At 42.7% G+C, this 15,097-nt stretch overlaps 1 protein-coding gene across 2 annotated transcripts in view; it reads right to left on the reverse strand.

Annotated features, from left to right (window-relative positions):
* The window catches only part of KIF4A (kinesin family member 4A), a 130,039-nt gene that overhangs the window by 6,094 nt on the left and 108,848 nt on the right, over positions 1-15,097 (reverse strand). For both annotated transcript variants that reach the window (XM_037988896.2, XM_007991986.3), the window contains 6 exons: positions 12,709-12,838; positions 11,367-11,537; positions 10,583-10,690; positions 9,527-9,604; positions 9,080-9,175; positions 8,353-8,541 (listed from right to left, as the gene is read on the reverse strand). In XM_037988896.2, the coding sequence (XP_037844824.2) occupies positions 8,353-8,541; positions 9,080-9,175; positions 9,527-9,604; positions 10,583-10,690; positions 11,367-11,537; positions 12,709-12,838 (772 nt within the window). The remainder of the gene's footprint in view (positions 1-8,352; positions 8,542-9,079; positions 9,176-9,526; positions 9,605-10,582; positions 10,691-11,366; positions 11,538-12,708; positions 12,839-15,097) is intronic.

Here is a 15,097-nt window from a genome sequence, read left to right on the forward strand (position 1 = left end):
AGAAGAAAGTGGGATAGTTTGGCTTTGAAAAGATAGAGGTGGCCAAGCTCACAGGATGAAGGAACAGAGTGAGAAGAGACCTCAGCAACCATCTAACGACTGGTTTGATGTACGAAGCTCCTCTTAACATCCCTGGTCTAATTATCTAAAGCTCTATTTATCCTGAGGTAATAATAGTTTCTATATAACTTCTAGTCATAGAACCCAATTCTGGGCCGGGCGCGGTGGCTCAAGCCTGTAATCCCAGCACTTTGGGAGGCCGAGACGGGTGGATCACGAGGTCAGGAGATCGAGACCATCCTGGCTAACCCGGTGAAACCCCGTCTCTACTAAAAAATACAAAAAACTAGCCGGGCGAGGTGGCGGGCGCCTGTAGTCCCAGCTACTCGGGAGGCTGAGGCAGGAGAATGGCGTAAACCCGGGAGGCAGAGCTTGCAGTGAGCTGAGATCCGGCCACTGCACTCCAGCCTGGGCGACAGAGCGAGACTCCGTCTCAAAAAAAAAAAAAAAAAAAAGAACCCAATTCTGCCATCTAAAATGACATGGAATGAGTTTAACCCCACTTCTATAGAATAACTGTTAAAACCTGAACATAATTTCTACTCCCCAGTCCCCTTCTGTCCAAATCCTCTCAAAGTTAAATGTACCTAGTTCCTTCAATGATTCACCACATGACATGGTTCTCATGTATCCTCACCACCTTGACTATACACCAATTTGTTAAAGTTCTTCAATTGTGAGATCTAGAAATGAGCACAACTTTCTAAATGTGGTGTGACCACTGTGGGGTGGACTATGATAAACACCTCCCTTGTTACGGACCCAGTAGTCCTGTTAATGAGGTCTAAAATCAGTTGCTTTTTTTTTCCTGTCACATCTTTGTGGATTCATACTGAGCTTATAGTCAAATTCAGGCCCTTAAATTTTTTTCATATGAGAACCATCACCTTTGCTCTGTAGTTGCTCTGTAGAAACCACAATAACATCTTTTTTCTGATTAGCAAAATAATATATATCACTTTACAAAACTTGAAAACCAAAACACTTGACTTTTAATAGTTGTGTATAATATTTCCTCATGGGGATAATGTCAATTTATTTAACCAGTCCCCTAATGTTAAATATTAAGATTGTTTTGAAAGAAATTGTTCACTATTATCAATCATGTTTTAGTAAATATCCTTGTATAGAAATATAATCTAAACTGTACCACGACTGGCAAGGCCCTCCATCATCTGGCCCTTGACTACCCATCCCCTGACTGTAGCTTATGCTCAATACATTCTAGCTACACTGGCCTTTTTAATTGTTCCTCAAGATACTAAGCTCATTCTTGCCCCAAGGTCTTGCATTTTCTGTTCCCCTTTCCTGAAATGTTCTTCTGATGCTTTTCCTGACTTGCTCTTCACTGTTTAGGCCTCAGCTTAGATATTTCCTTCTCAGAGAGAGCTCCGCAAGCAGTCTTCTTTAAACAAAATTTTTTTTTAATGAGATGGGGTCTCGCTATGTTACCCAGCCTGGTCTTTGTAACTCCTGACCTCAAGCAATCCTCCCAAAGTGTTGGGATTACAGGCATCCGCCACCATGCCCAGCCTCCCCAAACATTCTTTTTTTAGTAGAGATGGGGTTTTGCCATGTTGGCCAGGCTGGTCTTGAACTCCTGACCTCAAGTGATCCGCCCACCTCAGCCTCCCAAAGTGCTGGGAATACAGGCGTGAGCCACCACACCTGGCTCCAAGCACTCTTCTAAAGTGCTCTTTTCCCATCCCACATTCTCTATGACTTCACTATATTTTCTTTTCTTTTCCACTCATCACTATCTAAAATTATCTTATTTTTCTGGTTACTGTGTGTCTCTCCCCACAAGAATACCAGCTTCATGAGGGCAAAGAATCTCACCTGTCTTGTTTCATGTCTTCTCAGCAGCTAGAAACAGTGCCTGGCAGATAGGTGCCCAGAAAAAAATTTGTCGAACGAATAAATATATTTACATACCAATGTCTATTTCCTTAGTATAAATTCCTATAAATTACTGGGTCAAAGGATAGAAACATTTTAAAGGCTATTGATAAGTATTTTCAAGTTGCTTTCCTGAAAAGTATACCAATTTATATTCCTAATAGCAATACAGAAATGTCCTTTTTTTTTTTTTTCCCAGACAGGGTCTCACTCTGTCACCCAGGCTGGAGTGCAGTGGCATGATCAGAGCTCACTATAGCCTCAACCTCCAGGGCTCAAGTGATCCTGTGGCCTCAGTCCCCACTGAGTAGCTGGGACTACAGGTGTGTGTCACCATGCCAGGCTAATCTTTTGTATTTCTAGCAGAGACAGGGTTTTGCCATGTTGCCCAGGCTGGTCTCAAATTACTAGGCTTAAGTAATCTGCCCACCTCAGCCTCCCAAAGTATTGGGATTACAGGTGTGCGCCACGGTGCCCAGCCAGAAGTGCCCTTCTTAGTCACCCTTGCCAATGCTAGACATTGTAATAACAAAAAATCTTTGCTGCTTTAAGACAGGATGAAAGATGGAGTTCTATGACATGTCCTGGTGATACTTCTCCAGGATGACAGTGATCCATTGATTGCTACAGCCTGGGTAAGGTCCTTTGGCCATTTACAAATTCATCTAAATGCTCCAAAAAGGCTCTGTTACCTCGTCCATGTTTCTCTATTTTATCCAAGGGATAATATCATGAGAGCAGTATCTGAAGGGCTGTCATAAAGAATGATTAGGCTCTTATATAGCCAAGACCCATTGGGATGATGTATAGGACAGCACATTTCAGCTAAACAAGAAGGAACTTTCTAACAATTAGTGGAGTCCAATGGGTTGTCCTGTAAGACAGTGAGCTTCCCCCTATTAGAAGTCTTCAAACAAGAAGAGGTTAGATAAACACCTGGTAGTGGTATTATAGCACAGTCATGACATACATAACAGATGTAGTTGCATGAATGCCACGTACATGAGCTGTAACTTCATCCTATTCTCTCTCACACCAGGAAGCAGATTAGAATGTCAAAGACAGAATGTGACCCTATCACAGGCATAACTACAAATGTATTTACTACATGTATACAGGGTGGTGTGTGTGTGTGTGTGTGTGTGTGTGTGTGTGTGTATCACAACTGCTGGCAACCCACCAGCATGTTCCAGCACCATAGTTGAGAAGTAATAGGGGGACTCTTTTTTTTTCTTTTTCTTTTGTAGAGATGGGATCTAGCTATGTTGCCAAGGTTGGTCTTGAACTCCTGGCATCAAGCAATCCTCCCACCTTGGCCTCTCAAAGTGCTGGGATGACAGGCATGAGCAACCACACCCGGCCAAGGGATTCTTTGTAGAGAGTGGAAAGCAGAGCTGAAAGACCTCTGTTCTCAACTTAAGCCAGTTGTTCTCAACTCTAGCTGCACATAAGAAATCTCTGGGCAGCTTTTCAAAAAGGCCATGTCCTACATCAGACTAATTACATCAGAATATCTGGGGGTGGGGTCCCAGGCTCCATGTTTAAAAGCTCCCTTGGGGGTTCCAATGTGTGGCTAGACTTGAGAACTACTGCTTTAGAGCCCATAATTCCTCTAGCACTAAGCTCAGTGTTACACTGTACCTCATACTTCAGAAGGATAAGATCTGGTCAAAAAAAAAAAAAAAAAAACCAGGATTGGTAAGTGATGCTGTGGCAAAAACAAAAAACAAAGAATACCAGACTAGGGATTTGGAGACTCAGGCTCTAGTCTTATATTTAATGCTTGGCATGACCTTGGACAAGTCACTTCATCCAAGTTAATCTCCATTCTTTTTTTTTTTAATCTTTAAATTTAGAGATGGGGGTCTCACTCGGTCACTGAGGCTGGAGTGCAGTGGCACAATCATAGTTCACTGCAGCCTTGAACTCTGCGCTCAAGTGATCCTCCCACCTTGGTTTCCCAAAGTATTGGGATTACAGGTATGAGCCACCGTGCCCAGGCCATTCCTTCATCAGTAAGGTAGAGGCAAGAATACCTGCTCCCTCTTTTCTGCCAAATGTGACAAATGAGAATATTTGTAAAATGCTTATAGTGCTTTAACAACAATATCTGCTTGATATTGTATCCTTCACAAGGTGCTTTTGCATATATTCCTTCTAACTTCTCAGATACCATATAACACCATATAAAAGCATTGTTATGGCCAGGCGTGGTGGCTCATGCCTGTAATCCCAGCACTTTGGGAGGCTGAGGCGGGTGGATTACGAGGTCAGGAGATCGAAACCATCCTGGTTAACATGGTGAAACCCTGTCTCTACTAAAAATACAAAAAATTAGCCGGACGTGGTGCCAGGTGCCTGTAGTCCCAGCTATTCGGGAGGCTGAGGCAGGAGAATGGCGTGAACCCGGGAGGCGGAGCTTGCAGTCAGTCGAGATCGCGCCACTGCACTCCAGCCTGGGGGACACAGCGAGATTCCATCTCAAAAAAAAAAAAAAAAAAAAGGCATTGTTATTAAAACCCATTTACATAACTTTGACTGTTACTTTGACTCAGGATATTAGTCCTAGAAGGAACCTTATTCTTAATCTATTCTAGACCAGGGGGTCCACAACCCCTAGGCTGGGGACCAGTACTGGTCCGTGGCCTGTTAGGAACTGAGCCACACAGCTGGAGGTGAGCTGCAGGCGAGCAAGTATTACAGCCTGGGCTCCGCTTCCTGTCAGATCAGTGGCAGCATTAGATTCTCACAGGAATAAGAATCCTATTGTGAACTGCGCATGTTGCGCACTCCTTATGAGACTCTAATGACCGATATCTGAGATGGAACAGTTTTATCCCCAAACCACCCCCACGACCAGTCTGTGGAAAAACTATCTTCCATGAAACCTGTCCCTGGTACCAAAAAGGTTGGGGACCGCTGTTCTAGACCCTGCATTGCATAGATAAGGAATCTGAGGCCCAGGGAGACTGACTTACTCAAGGTTACTCAATGAACCCGTGGCAAACTCAAGACCCATGTCTATCTGGCTTCTAGGTTACTACTTTTTCTATGATAGCACATGACTTACCCCCCAGCATCTCCTTAGTACATATAGGAAATGTGGCTGAGTAAGGAAGCCATTAACTCTGGACAAGTCATCATTTTGGTGCCTGCTTCAGTCTCCTTTTCAGTAATCTAGTGATAGTCCCAGCCAGCTTCAGCTGGGTTGAAGCAGTAATAATAAAGGTCCTCTGTGAAACATCAAGGTCTACAGGTAATACGTCTGCAAGCAGTCTGATCAAAGAGCAGTCATAGCATCCATGTACTTTCAGATTGCCAAAAGGTAACTTTAGATAAACTAGATTTTATGCTAACTTGCCCCCTTTAAAGTCCAGTTATATTCACTTTCCAAATTATAAAATCAGGGGAAAAGCCTAGAAAAGAATAATTCCTCATTGTTTTAGACATAGAATTTATCACTAATAGCAAATATTATTTACTTGCAATATTTGCTATATACTTCTATGTTGCCCTTTTAAGCTTAGAGCAACAGTGCTATAATAAATATATGAAGCTTTCCTTGAGGACAAGTATACCTGTATTCACCTCACATTTGGAAATTCCTTTCCAGAGCTTTAGGCCCTCTACCATTTTTCTTTCTTTCTTTTTTTTTTTTTTTTTGAGACAGTCTTTCTCTGTCTCCCAGGCTGGAGTACAGTGGCGTGATCTCAGCTCACTGCCACATCCACCTCCTGGGTTCAAGCAATTCTCCTGCCTCAGCCTCCCAAATAGCTGGGATTACAGGCATGCGTCACCACGCCTGGCTGATTTTTGTATTTTTAGTAGAGATGGGGTTTCGCCATGTTGGCCAGGCTGGTCTTGAACTCCTGACCTCAGGTGATCTGCCTGCCTTGGCCTCCCGAACTGCTGGGATTACAGGTATGAGCCACGCCTGGCCTCTATCATTTTTCTGTGTGTACTTCTCAACTCTGCCTCCTATTACTTAGCTGACCTTTTAATCTACATTCAGTTCATGCTCTTTACTTCAAGTATAGTAAAACATCCATAAATGTTTGTTGAGTAAATGAATGAAAGACAGACACTCTCTGCCCCATTTTCTCTAAGTGTCCCAACTCTGTTCCACTACCATCTTCAGGTCTTAGGAATATGCTATTCATTGTGCCAGAAATGTCTCGCAGTTGCTCCCAAGACTGTATTTCCCTTTCTGTTTTACAACACAGCAATAGTCACCTCTTTCATGGCATTTTCTTAAATTACACCTCCTTGGTTTGGCTTTATAGTCACTCTTAAAAACTCATGCGGTGGCTCACGCCTGTAATCCCAACACTTTGGGAGACCAAGGCGGACAGATCACCTGAGGTCAGGAGTTCGAGACCAGCCTGACCAACATGGAGAAACCCCTTCTCTACTAAAAATACAAAATTAGCCGGGTGTGGTGGCGGGCACCTGTAATCCCAGCTACTTGGGAGGCTGAGGCTGGAGAATCACTTGAACCCGGGAGGAGGAGGCTGCGATGAGCCGAGATTGCACCATTGCACTCCAGCCTGGGCAATAAGAGTGAAACTCGGTCTCAAAAGAAAAAACACAACAAACAAACCAAAAACTCCCCAGTCCATCTCCCTGAGATGAATGTGCTACCATATGCTCTATGGTAGGCTTCTATTCCTTTACCTTGTTTTCCCATTAGATCATAAACTCTCTGAAGCTAAGGATGAGTTCTTAGTTTCACTACGAGCACATGATATGTTGCATTCTTGATGATTCTGACTGACCAAATGACTTACCACCATGGCTGTCTATACCTTATGACTTGCTTCATCCTGGTGCTGTGGGTTTATAAGGCTCAGTTCCCCAGGTGATGAGCTATAGGCTAATCAAATCAAATAACGTAGGAAGCCAGCTAAGGTAACTTGTGAACTGTTCTCTTTAAGTGGAATGTGGCTGCAGGGCACAGTTGGGGGCCAACTGTAATGCCTGGGAAGTTAATGTTTCAACATAAAACATCTAGGTTTGAGTAGGACTATCATTGTGTAAGCAAATAAAGCATGCCTAAGTCAGATTGTTCCTAACTAGCCTTAATTTAATGTGTTTGAACTTAATTATTAGCTTTTTCTGTAATTCCTTTTGTTCCTTAGCCTAGGGAGTGAAATCACTCTGTTAGGCAAAGATAAAGTACACACTCAACTTCTGGTCTAAGGTTTTTACTGACATAACCATGATGTGGGGGAAACAAACTGGACTTGGAGTCAGAATATTTGGTTTCTAGTCCTGACTGTCACATAGTTTTATGACCTTGGGCAAGGTCGTTTCCCTCCTGTGGGACAGGGGTCCCTCTGGAAAATGCAAATAATAAATATCTCACAGGAATTTTTTTTTTTTTTTTTTTTTTTGAGACGGAGTCTCACTCTTGTTGCCCAGGCTGGAGTGCAATGGCATGATCTCGGCTCACCGGAACCTCCACCTCCCGGGTTCAAGCGATTCTCCTGTCTCAGCTTCCCGAGTAGCTGAGACTACAGGCATGTGCCATCACGCCCTGCTAATCTTGTATGTTTAGTAGAGGCGAGGTTTCTTCCTGTTAGTCAGGCTGGTCTCAAACTCCCAACCTCAGGTGATCTGCCCGCCTTGGCCTCCCAAAGTGCTGGGATTACAAGTGTGAGCCACGGCGCCTGGCCCTTCACTGGATTTTTTGTGGTGATTAAAAGTGGTAATATATATGAGAATGGTTTATAAACTGTAAAATGCTATAAAAACATGAAGAATTGTTATGATCATTTTGGTATCAGCTTCAATGAAATGGTATGGAATATTACCTATTCAAATTGATAAGAAGCTGAAAACAAGAAGAGAGCCAACTTGTGCACTCAAGCAGCCCTCTATACTAGCCCCAGGTTCTACACAGAGATGGCCCAACAAGCCCCCCCCTTTAGTGGAGTCAGTGCCTCTAAATGGTAGCTAAAGGGTATGGGGCCAACACATTCCTAGATTCAGAAAACTATCCCAGTGGCAGTGAATGAATACTAAGAATTAGAACCCCTAACAAAGTCGAAGAGCTAGGCTGGGCGCGGTGGCTCACACCTGTAATCCCAGCAATTTGAGAGACCAAGGCAAACAGATTGCTTGAGGCCAGGAGTTCGAGACCAGCCTGGCCAACATGCTGAAATCCTGTCTCTACTAAAAATACAAAATTAGCTGGGTGTGGTGGCGCATGCCTGTGATCCCAGGTACTCAGGAGGCTGAGACACGAGAATCACTTGAACTTGGGAGGCGGAGGTTGCAGTGAGCCGAGAATGCGCCACTGCACTCCAGCCTGGGTGACAGAGTGAGACTCTCACTCCAAAAACAACAACAACAACAAAACAAAACAAAAAAAGTTGAAGAGCTGGCTCCTACCCCTTGGATGTTCTTCCTGGACACCTTAACTAATTTTGTTGGCTTCCATTCCTCATCATCCCCCTCATCATCGTCACCATCACCATCACCATCCTCATGCTCATTCACAGAATGCTCTGAACAATATTTTAGATCCTCGATGTCCATGCTTTGCTCCAGGAACTTTTCTTTAACACGAGAAGGTTTTGGCTAAGAAAAAAGGTTTGGAGTAGTTTAGTTATTTAATAAAAATTAAAAACTACATATGCATCATATCTTCCCAGTAACTGTTGCCAGCTATATTCTCAGAGCAAAGATTTCAGACTCTCTCAAATCCACCCCACTTGGCTTTACCAATCAGAAGAAATTCTGCTTTAGCCTTTGGCTTTGCAGAGTCTTTGAAGGCAGTGAAATTGGAGGCTGATCAATCTGAGGGAGGAAAGGGAAACTCATGATATGATGAGATAAGTATCTTTGGATGGATAGCTGAACATTATTGCTCTTTTCTCCTGTTCCTCCTCCTCAGTTATGTTAAATATTGCCTGTCCGTGGCCCAAAGTCAGCCTTCTGAGGAGTGAGAGTGCCTACTTTCCTTAGGATTGAACTGTAGTTTTATCTGGGACTCCAAAGAAATGTGAGATGCTAGAATTTGGGAATTTTAACTGTCAACTTCTTATAAAGGGCAGTTTTAGCACACTTACCCCAAACCTACGCTGTGCAAAGGTATCACAGGCACTGATCATTTTACCTTAGGTGGGACATATTCAAAAGAAGAGTCTGGAGATAGAAGGGTATCCTTAGGAAGATGTTTCTGTCTGCTGGCTACCTGGAGGAGGGTCAGTTTCTATTTGAAAAGAAGAGACAAAGTATATAATGCAGGGCAGCTTCTGGGGGTGTTCATGACTAAAACAGATACCAGACCTAGGCTAGCTCAATGTTAAACCATAGTAAAGTGAGGCAGGATTATAGTAGAGTACGTTGACTCCCACTTTCCAATATCAACAATATTAGATTCAGAAAATGACAAATTTAAAAACTTATGTTTATTCCACTTTGAAATGCACAGGTCACATGGAAACTAAATATAGACCTCATGAAATAGAGCCAAGTCACCACAATGGGGATTGGTCCCAAGAGCTGGCCTCAGCAGCAACAGGGTCTCTTAGGGCTTATCAAGTGGGTGGGAAACTATTACCTGCTTGATGATTTCATTCTCTCGGAGAAGCTGCTGATTTTGCTCACACACTTCTCGCATCTTCTCAAGTTCTTCATCCTATTTCCAGATAGTGCAGTGATATGTGGGGTTATTTTGGGCACTACATGTGGGTTACCAAACAACTCACATAGATGAAAACATACTGCTGCCAAGTTGCTGGCAGCAGATGGTTTTTGCACAGCAGGCATTGGCACCCAGAAAAATGTCTGATTCCCAGTTCCTAGGTGACCTGAATGCCACTTCTATTCCAATGCTCCCCAGCAGCTCTGACCACACTCATAGGAACCACGGACTCTGCCTGACAAGCCTTCCTTATTCTTTTCCACTCCTTAGCTTCATATCCCTTATTCACATTGGGATGCTGATTAGGAAACCCGCAGAAACTTAGCTCTATTTTCTTGAAGTCTATAGATGCTTCTCTTTACCCTTCTTAACACAGACCAGACAGTTTACTTGCCACTTTAATAAGCCTGACTGAACTACCTGGCACCTAAGACAACCAGATCCATGCATACAACCTTAACTAGTTTGCTTATGTCTTAGATGGAAGGTGCCAAGGAAACCCTACAGACTGGTGGTTCAGGAAAAAGATTCTAAGTTAGACTAAAATAGTGCTACAACATGCTACTAAAGGGTGTGGTGTTCCTAGCCTCTGGAAGAAATTCAGACCCCAGGCATTTTACAAATATATCAGATTTGAATGTCCCTAGGATTCTAAGTAACTACTGGATGATTTCATTTCCTCAACTCTTTAGAGCTCAGGGTTGAGGCCAAGAACCACAAGGCCTCAGAGTCTGGTATGGAGTATGTGCTGCCATTTTGGTACCAAAAATGAGGTTATTCCTATATGTGGCTACACTCTAAGTACCCCTAACCTGATCAAATAGGGCCTAAAGGCAGTAGAGGCTACCATTATAAATCTTTTTTCCAGTAGGTAATTAACTATCTGCTGCCAGTACAAGGGTCTAAATGAGACAAGATTCTCAGTCAGTACTGTGAAACTCATCTCTGGAGACCTCTCCCTCTTGATCATACCTGACACTTCAGTGTGCTCAGCAGCTGCTGTTCCTTTTCACTGACTGATTCCTCTAACTGCTTCTCTGCCATTTGGCTTTGCTGCAGCTGGCTGAGAAGGTACAGCACCTAGAGAAAGACACGACCCAATGGGTGATAACAAAGGTACCAAAGGGAAAAAGAAATTTTGACTTAGTTCAAGCAGTGATCCAGGTGACTGCTCCCTTGTGATTTAGAAGTAAACTGTTCTCATTTGCTCTCATGGCATGAAGTAGTGAGTACAGCATGGATATTTCTCAGCATAGTTTTTTTTTTTTCTTTCTGTTGCCCACGCTGGAGTGCAGTGGCACGATCATGGCTCACAGCAACATCTGCCTCATGGGTTCAAGCGATTCTCCCACTTCAGCCTTATGAGTAGCTGGGATCAAAGGTGCACACCATCACACTCAGCTAATTTTCTGTATTTTATTGTAGAGATGGGGTTTCACTCTCCTGGACTCAAGCAATCTGCCTGCATTGGCCTCCCAAAGTGCTGGGATTACAGGCACGAGCCACCACGCTGGGCCTGTTTCTCAGCATGTTAATATTCATATTTAAATTGGAAACCAAGAGCCATTGTCACTGGTATGTATAAAGTTAGACAAGTCACATCTCTGCTTCAGGTTTCTTCTTATTTGCAAACTTTAGAAAAGGCCACATGGATTTTGAAAGAAATTTCATATCCCCACTTTTTTTTTTTAAAAAAACTAACAATACAAGGCAATGATAGTTTCACAGTGTAGCTTCTTGGCTTGCTAGAGTTTACCTTCTCTTGGTGCTGTTGCTCCATTCTGACCAGCTCAGCTTGTAACTCTGTCTCTATCTCGGCAAAATGATTTCGTTCCTCAAACAGCATCTTCTGCATGTCAGCACAGCTGGTCTTGCTCTGTTTCAGGCTACTTTCAAGTTTGCTGACCTGTATTTTGGAGGAGACCAGCTGGAAGGAATAAAAGAAGATCAGTTTATTTGAAGAATGACCACCTTTCTTTCCCCCTTTCAATAGGCAGGATCATGTCAGCTTTCTTGAAAGGGTCTGAGAAAAATTCCTCCACGTCCAAGTCTATTCTTATTTTTTCATGTCATATGGATTCCAACATTGAATAGTAAATATACTATTGTTCTATTCCCAGGCCAAGAGTCCACATTTCTGCTGAGACATGTATCTTGGGGCTAGAAGCCACTGCTAAGGCCATTTTATTTCTTGCTCTGCCTCAAGGTAAGAGTAAACCTAACCCGAACAGTATCTGACAATTACAAATTCTGATATTTAAGAAGTTCTTCCTTAATTTTTAAGCGAAATCCACAGGACACACCCTTATGGCCAATTATGTCCCATTTCAGAATGTCTATATTCACATGTTAGAACTTGTAGACTAAGACTGCAGATCTGGCTCTTCAGGCTACATGATATCCTACACTGGCCTAGTTTTACATTCACTACTAGCCCAGATGGTGAACATCATAAGTATCAGTGTTCACAAGACTGATCAAGATTTCCTTAGTAGAACAAATCTGCTAAGCTAACACAAAAATGTATAAAGGGTAGCATTGTTTAAACTTGTAGGTTTGGAGTTTGTATGCTTGTCTTGAGTGAAAATGCTTCAATCACCAGAGGCAATCAATTTTCATTCCTCTGGTGACAATGTAAGGTGACATATCATTTTAAGGTCAGCAAAGATGGCTTTTCCTTAAAATGAATCTTTATATGTCAAAAGATGCTTAGGTTTTCCCTTTTCTAGACTGGATCTTAAATTTTTGAATATACATCTCATAGGGGTTTTAAAAAGTACTACAGTATAACAGTTGATGTTTAGCCAGTGACCCACTATGGCATTTTGGTCTTTCCTAATAACAACAGCTAACATGCATTCAGCACTTGCTATAGGCCAGTCACGACAGGCATCAATCTGTGAGTCATACTATATTTTTGTAAGTGACTGGCCTGTACTTGCTTATACCAACTTTTATCTACTAAACCCTCTAATGTTAGTGTTATTGGGGTTTCTACCATGAAAAGTAACAATAACACTATGACAATATTTCAAGGCTAACATCTCATTTCAATCTACACAGCCAGCCCCCTAACTGCTGGTTGGAGTGATGTTTACCTCTCCAATCAAGTATTTCAGGGCACACTTGGCTTCCAGAATGGTGGCAATATTCTCCCAGCGTTGTTTTGGCCTATCTTCACTTTCCGCATCCAGCAGCTTCTGCTGTAGGTCAGCAATCTGAGCACTCCTTCAGGGAAAGAAACAGTGAGCCTTACTGCAAGTAGCCTGAACATCAAGGAGAAGGGGGAAGAGCTCTAAGGAGAAACTTCAAATAATTTTATGGATGGAGCTATCAGTTAAATATCATTTAAATAATGTTTGAGTCATCTGGTTAGGATTTTACACAGTATCGCAAATCCTGTAACAAAGGACTCTAGTGGCTCCAGTGGCGCAATCGGTTAGCACGCGGTACGTATAAGACAAAGGACTCTAAGAGACTATCTAAATGGTTTTATTCTATTAAATACTGGTTGAAATAAATGGGTCATAAAGTGGGACTTGGAAAGACTTATCACAGTAAGGCTTCTGTTGTAATGGATTGAGTAAAATATGTTAGTTTGTCTTGGGGCCATATAAGCTCAGACTGTGACATGGTGGTCCACCCATGCAAGGATAAGATTCAGGTTGGAGACCTGAAGGAAAAATCTCAAAAGAACAAACAGGTAGATATGCTCTTTACTACAATCGAGTACCAAAATGATACCCAGGGCTGGCGTTGTGAGAGGTTATCTTGATGTGCCTGCCACAAGACTGAGAAGTTTCTAAGAAGACTAGATATTTTGACCCTGGTTATAGCTTCCGGGTACTTTCTGATCAAGTATGTCCTAGACCAAAGTCTCCATAGTATTTCAGTTTCATTAATAGTTTTCTTCTCAAATTTCTTGTGTCTAGTGAGAAAGAGCATACCAGCATGTGCTTCATATGCAGTGATAAGTTTGGTACTATAAGGAAGATGGGTACGAAAATAATCTAAGACTGTAGTTCTCAAATTTTGAGGTTTCAGGACCCCTTTACACTCTTAAAAATTATTGAAGTCATCTAGGACATTCTGTTCACATGTGTTATACCTATAGAGATTTATAGTATTAGAAAGTACAACTGAAAAAAATTTTAGCTGGGCGCAGTGGCTCACGCCTGTAATCCCAGCACTTTGGGAGGGTGAGGCAGGTGGATCACCTGAGGTCAAGAGTTCAAGACCAGCCTGGCCAACCTGGTGAAACTCCGGCTCTACTAAAAATACAAAAATTAGCCGGGCATGGTGGTGGGTGCCTGTAATCCCAGCTACTTGGGAGGCTGAGGCAGGAAAATCACTTGAACCCAGGAGGTGGAGGTTGCAGTGAGCTGAGATCGTGCCATTGCACTCCAGTCTGGGAGACAGAGCAAGACTCCATCTCAAAAAAAAAAATATTAATTCACTTAAAAATAATAAACTTAGGCCGGGCCAGGTACTTCATGCCTGCAATCCCAGCACTTCGGGAGGCCGAGGCGGGCAGATCATGAGGTCAGGAGATCAAGACCATCCTGGCCAACATGGTGAAACCCTGTCTCTACTACAAACACAAAAATTAGCTGGGGGTGGTGGCGCGTGCCTGTAATTCCAGCTACTTGGGAGTCTAAGACAGGAGAATTGCTTGAACCAGCAAGTCGGAGGTTGCAGTGAGCTGAGATTGTGCCACTGCACTCCAGCTGGCGACAGAGCAAGACTCCGTCTCAAAAAAAAAAAAAAAAAAAAAAATCATAAACCTATTGGCCGGGCGCGGTGGCTCATGCCTGTAATCCCAGCACTTTGGGAGGCTGAGGCAGGTGGATTACCTGAGGTCAGGAGTTCGAGACCAGCCTGGCCAACATGGTAAAACCCTGTCTCTACTAAAAATACAAAAAATTAGCTGGGCATGGTGGTGGGCGCCTGTAATCCCAGCTACTTGGGAGGCTGAAGCAGGAGAATCGCTTGAACCCAAGAGGTGGAGGTTGCAGTGAGCCGAGATCGCGTCATTGCACTCTGCCTGGGTGACAGAGCAAGACTCTGTCAAAAAACATAAAAAACAAAAACAAAAATATAAACCTATTATATATTACATATTTTCTGAAAAGTAGCATTTTCTGAGATAATAAACAGTAAGAAAAGGGATTATTTTACATTTTTGCAAATCTCTATAATGTCTGGCTTAGTTGAAGACAGCTGGATTCTTATGTCTCACTCTGTATGCAATCTTTTGTGACATGTTGTTCTAGTTGATGTAAATGAAGACAATCTGGCCTCACATGAATATGCAGATGGGAAAAGGAGTATTTTAATAGCCTTTTCAGATAACTGCAAATAGTCTTCTTTGAGACTACACTAAAACTCAACAAGCGGTACCTCCTTAAGAGTTAGTTGCAATGTTGAATCTGAAACTTATTAATAAACCTTTTTGTATTCTCTCATATTAAAATTCATCAGTCTATC

This window comes from Chlorocebus sabaeus, chromosome X (assembly GCF_047675955.1).
Source record: "Chlorocebus sabaeus isolate Y175 chromosome X, mChlSab1.0.hap1, whole genome shotgun sequence".
Taxonomy (NCBI): domain Eukaryota; kingdom Metazoa; phylum Chordata; class Mammalia; order Primates; family Cercopithecidae; genus Chlorocebus; species Chlorocebus sabaeus.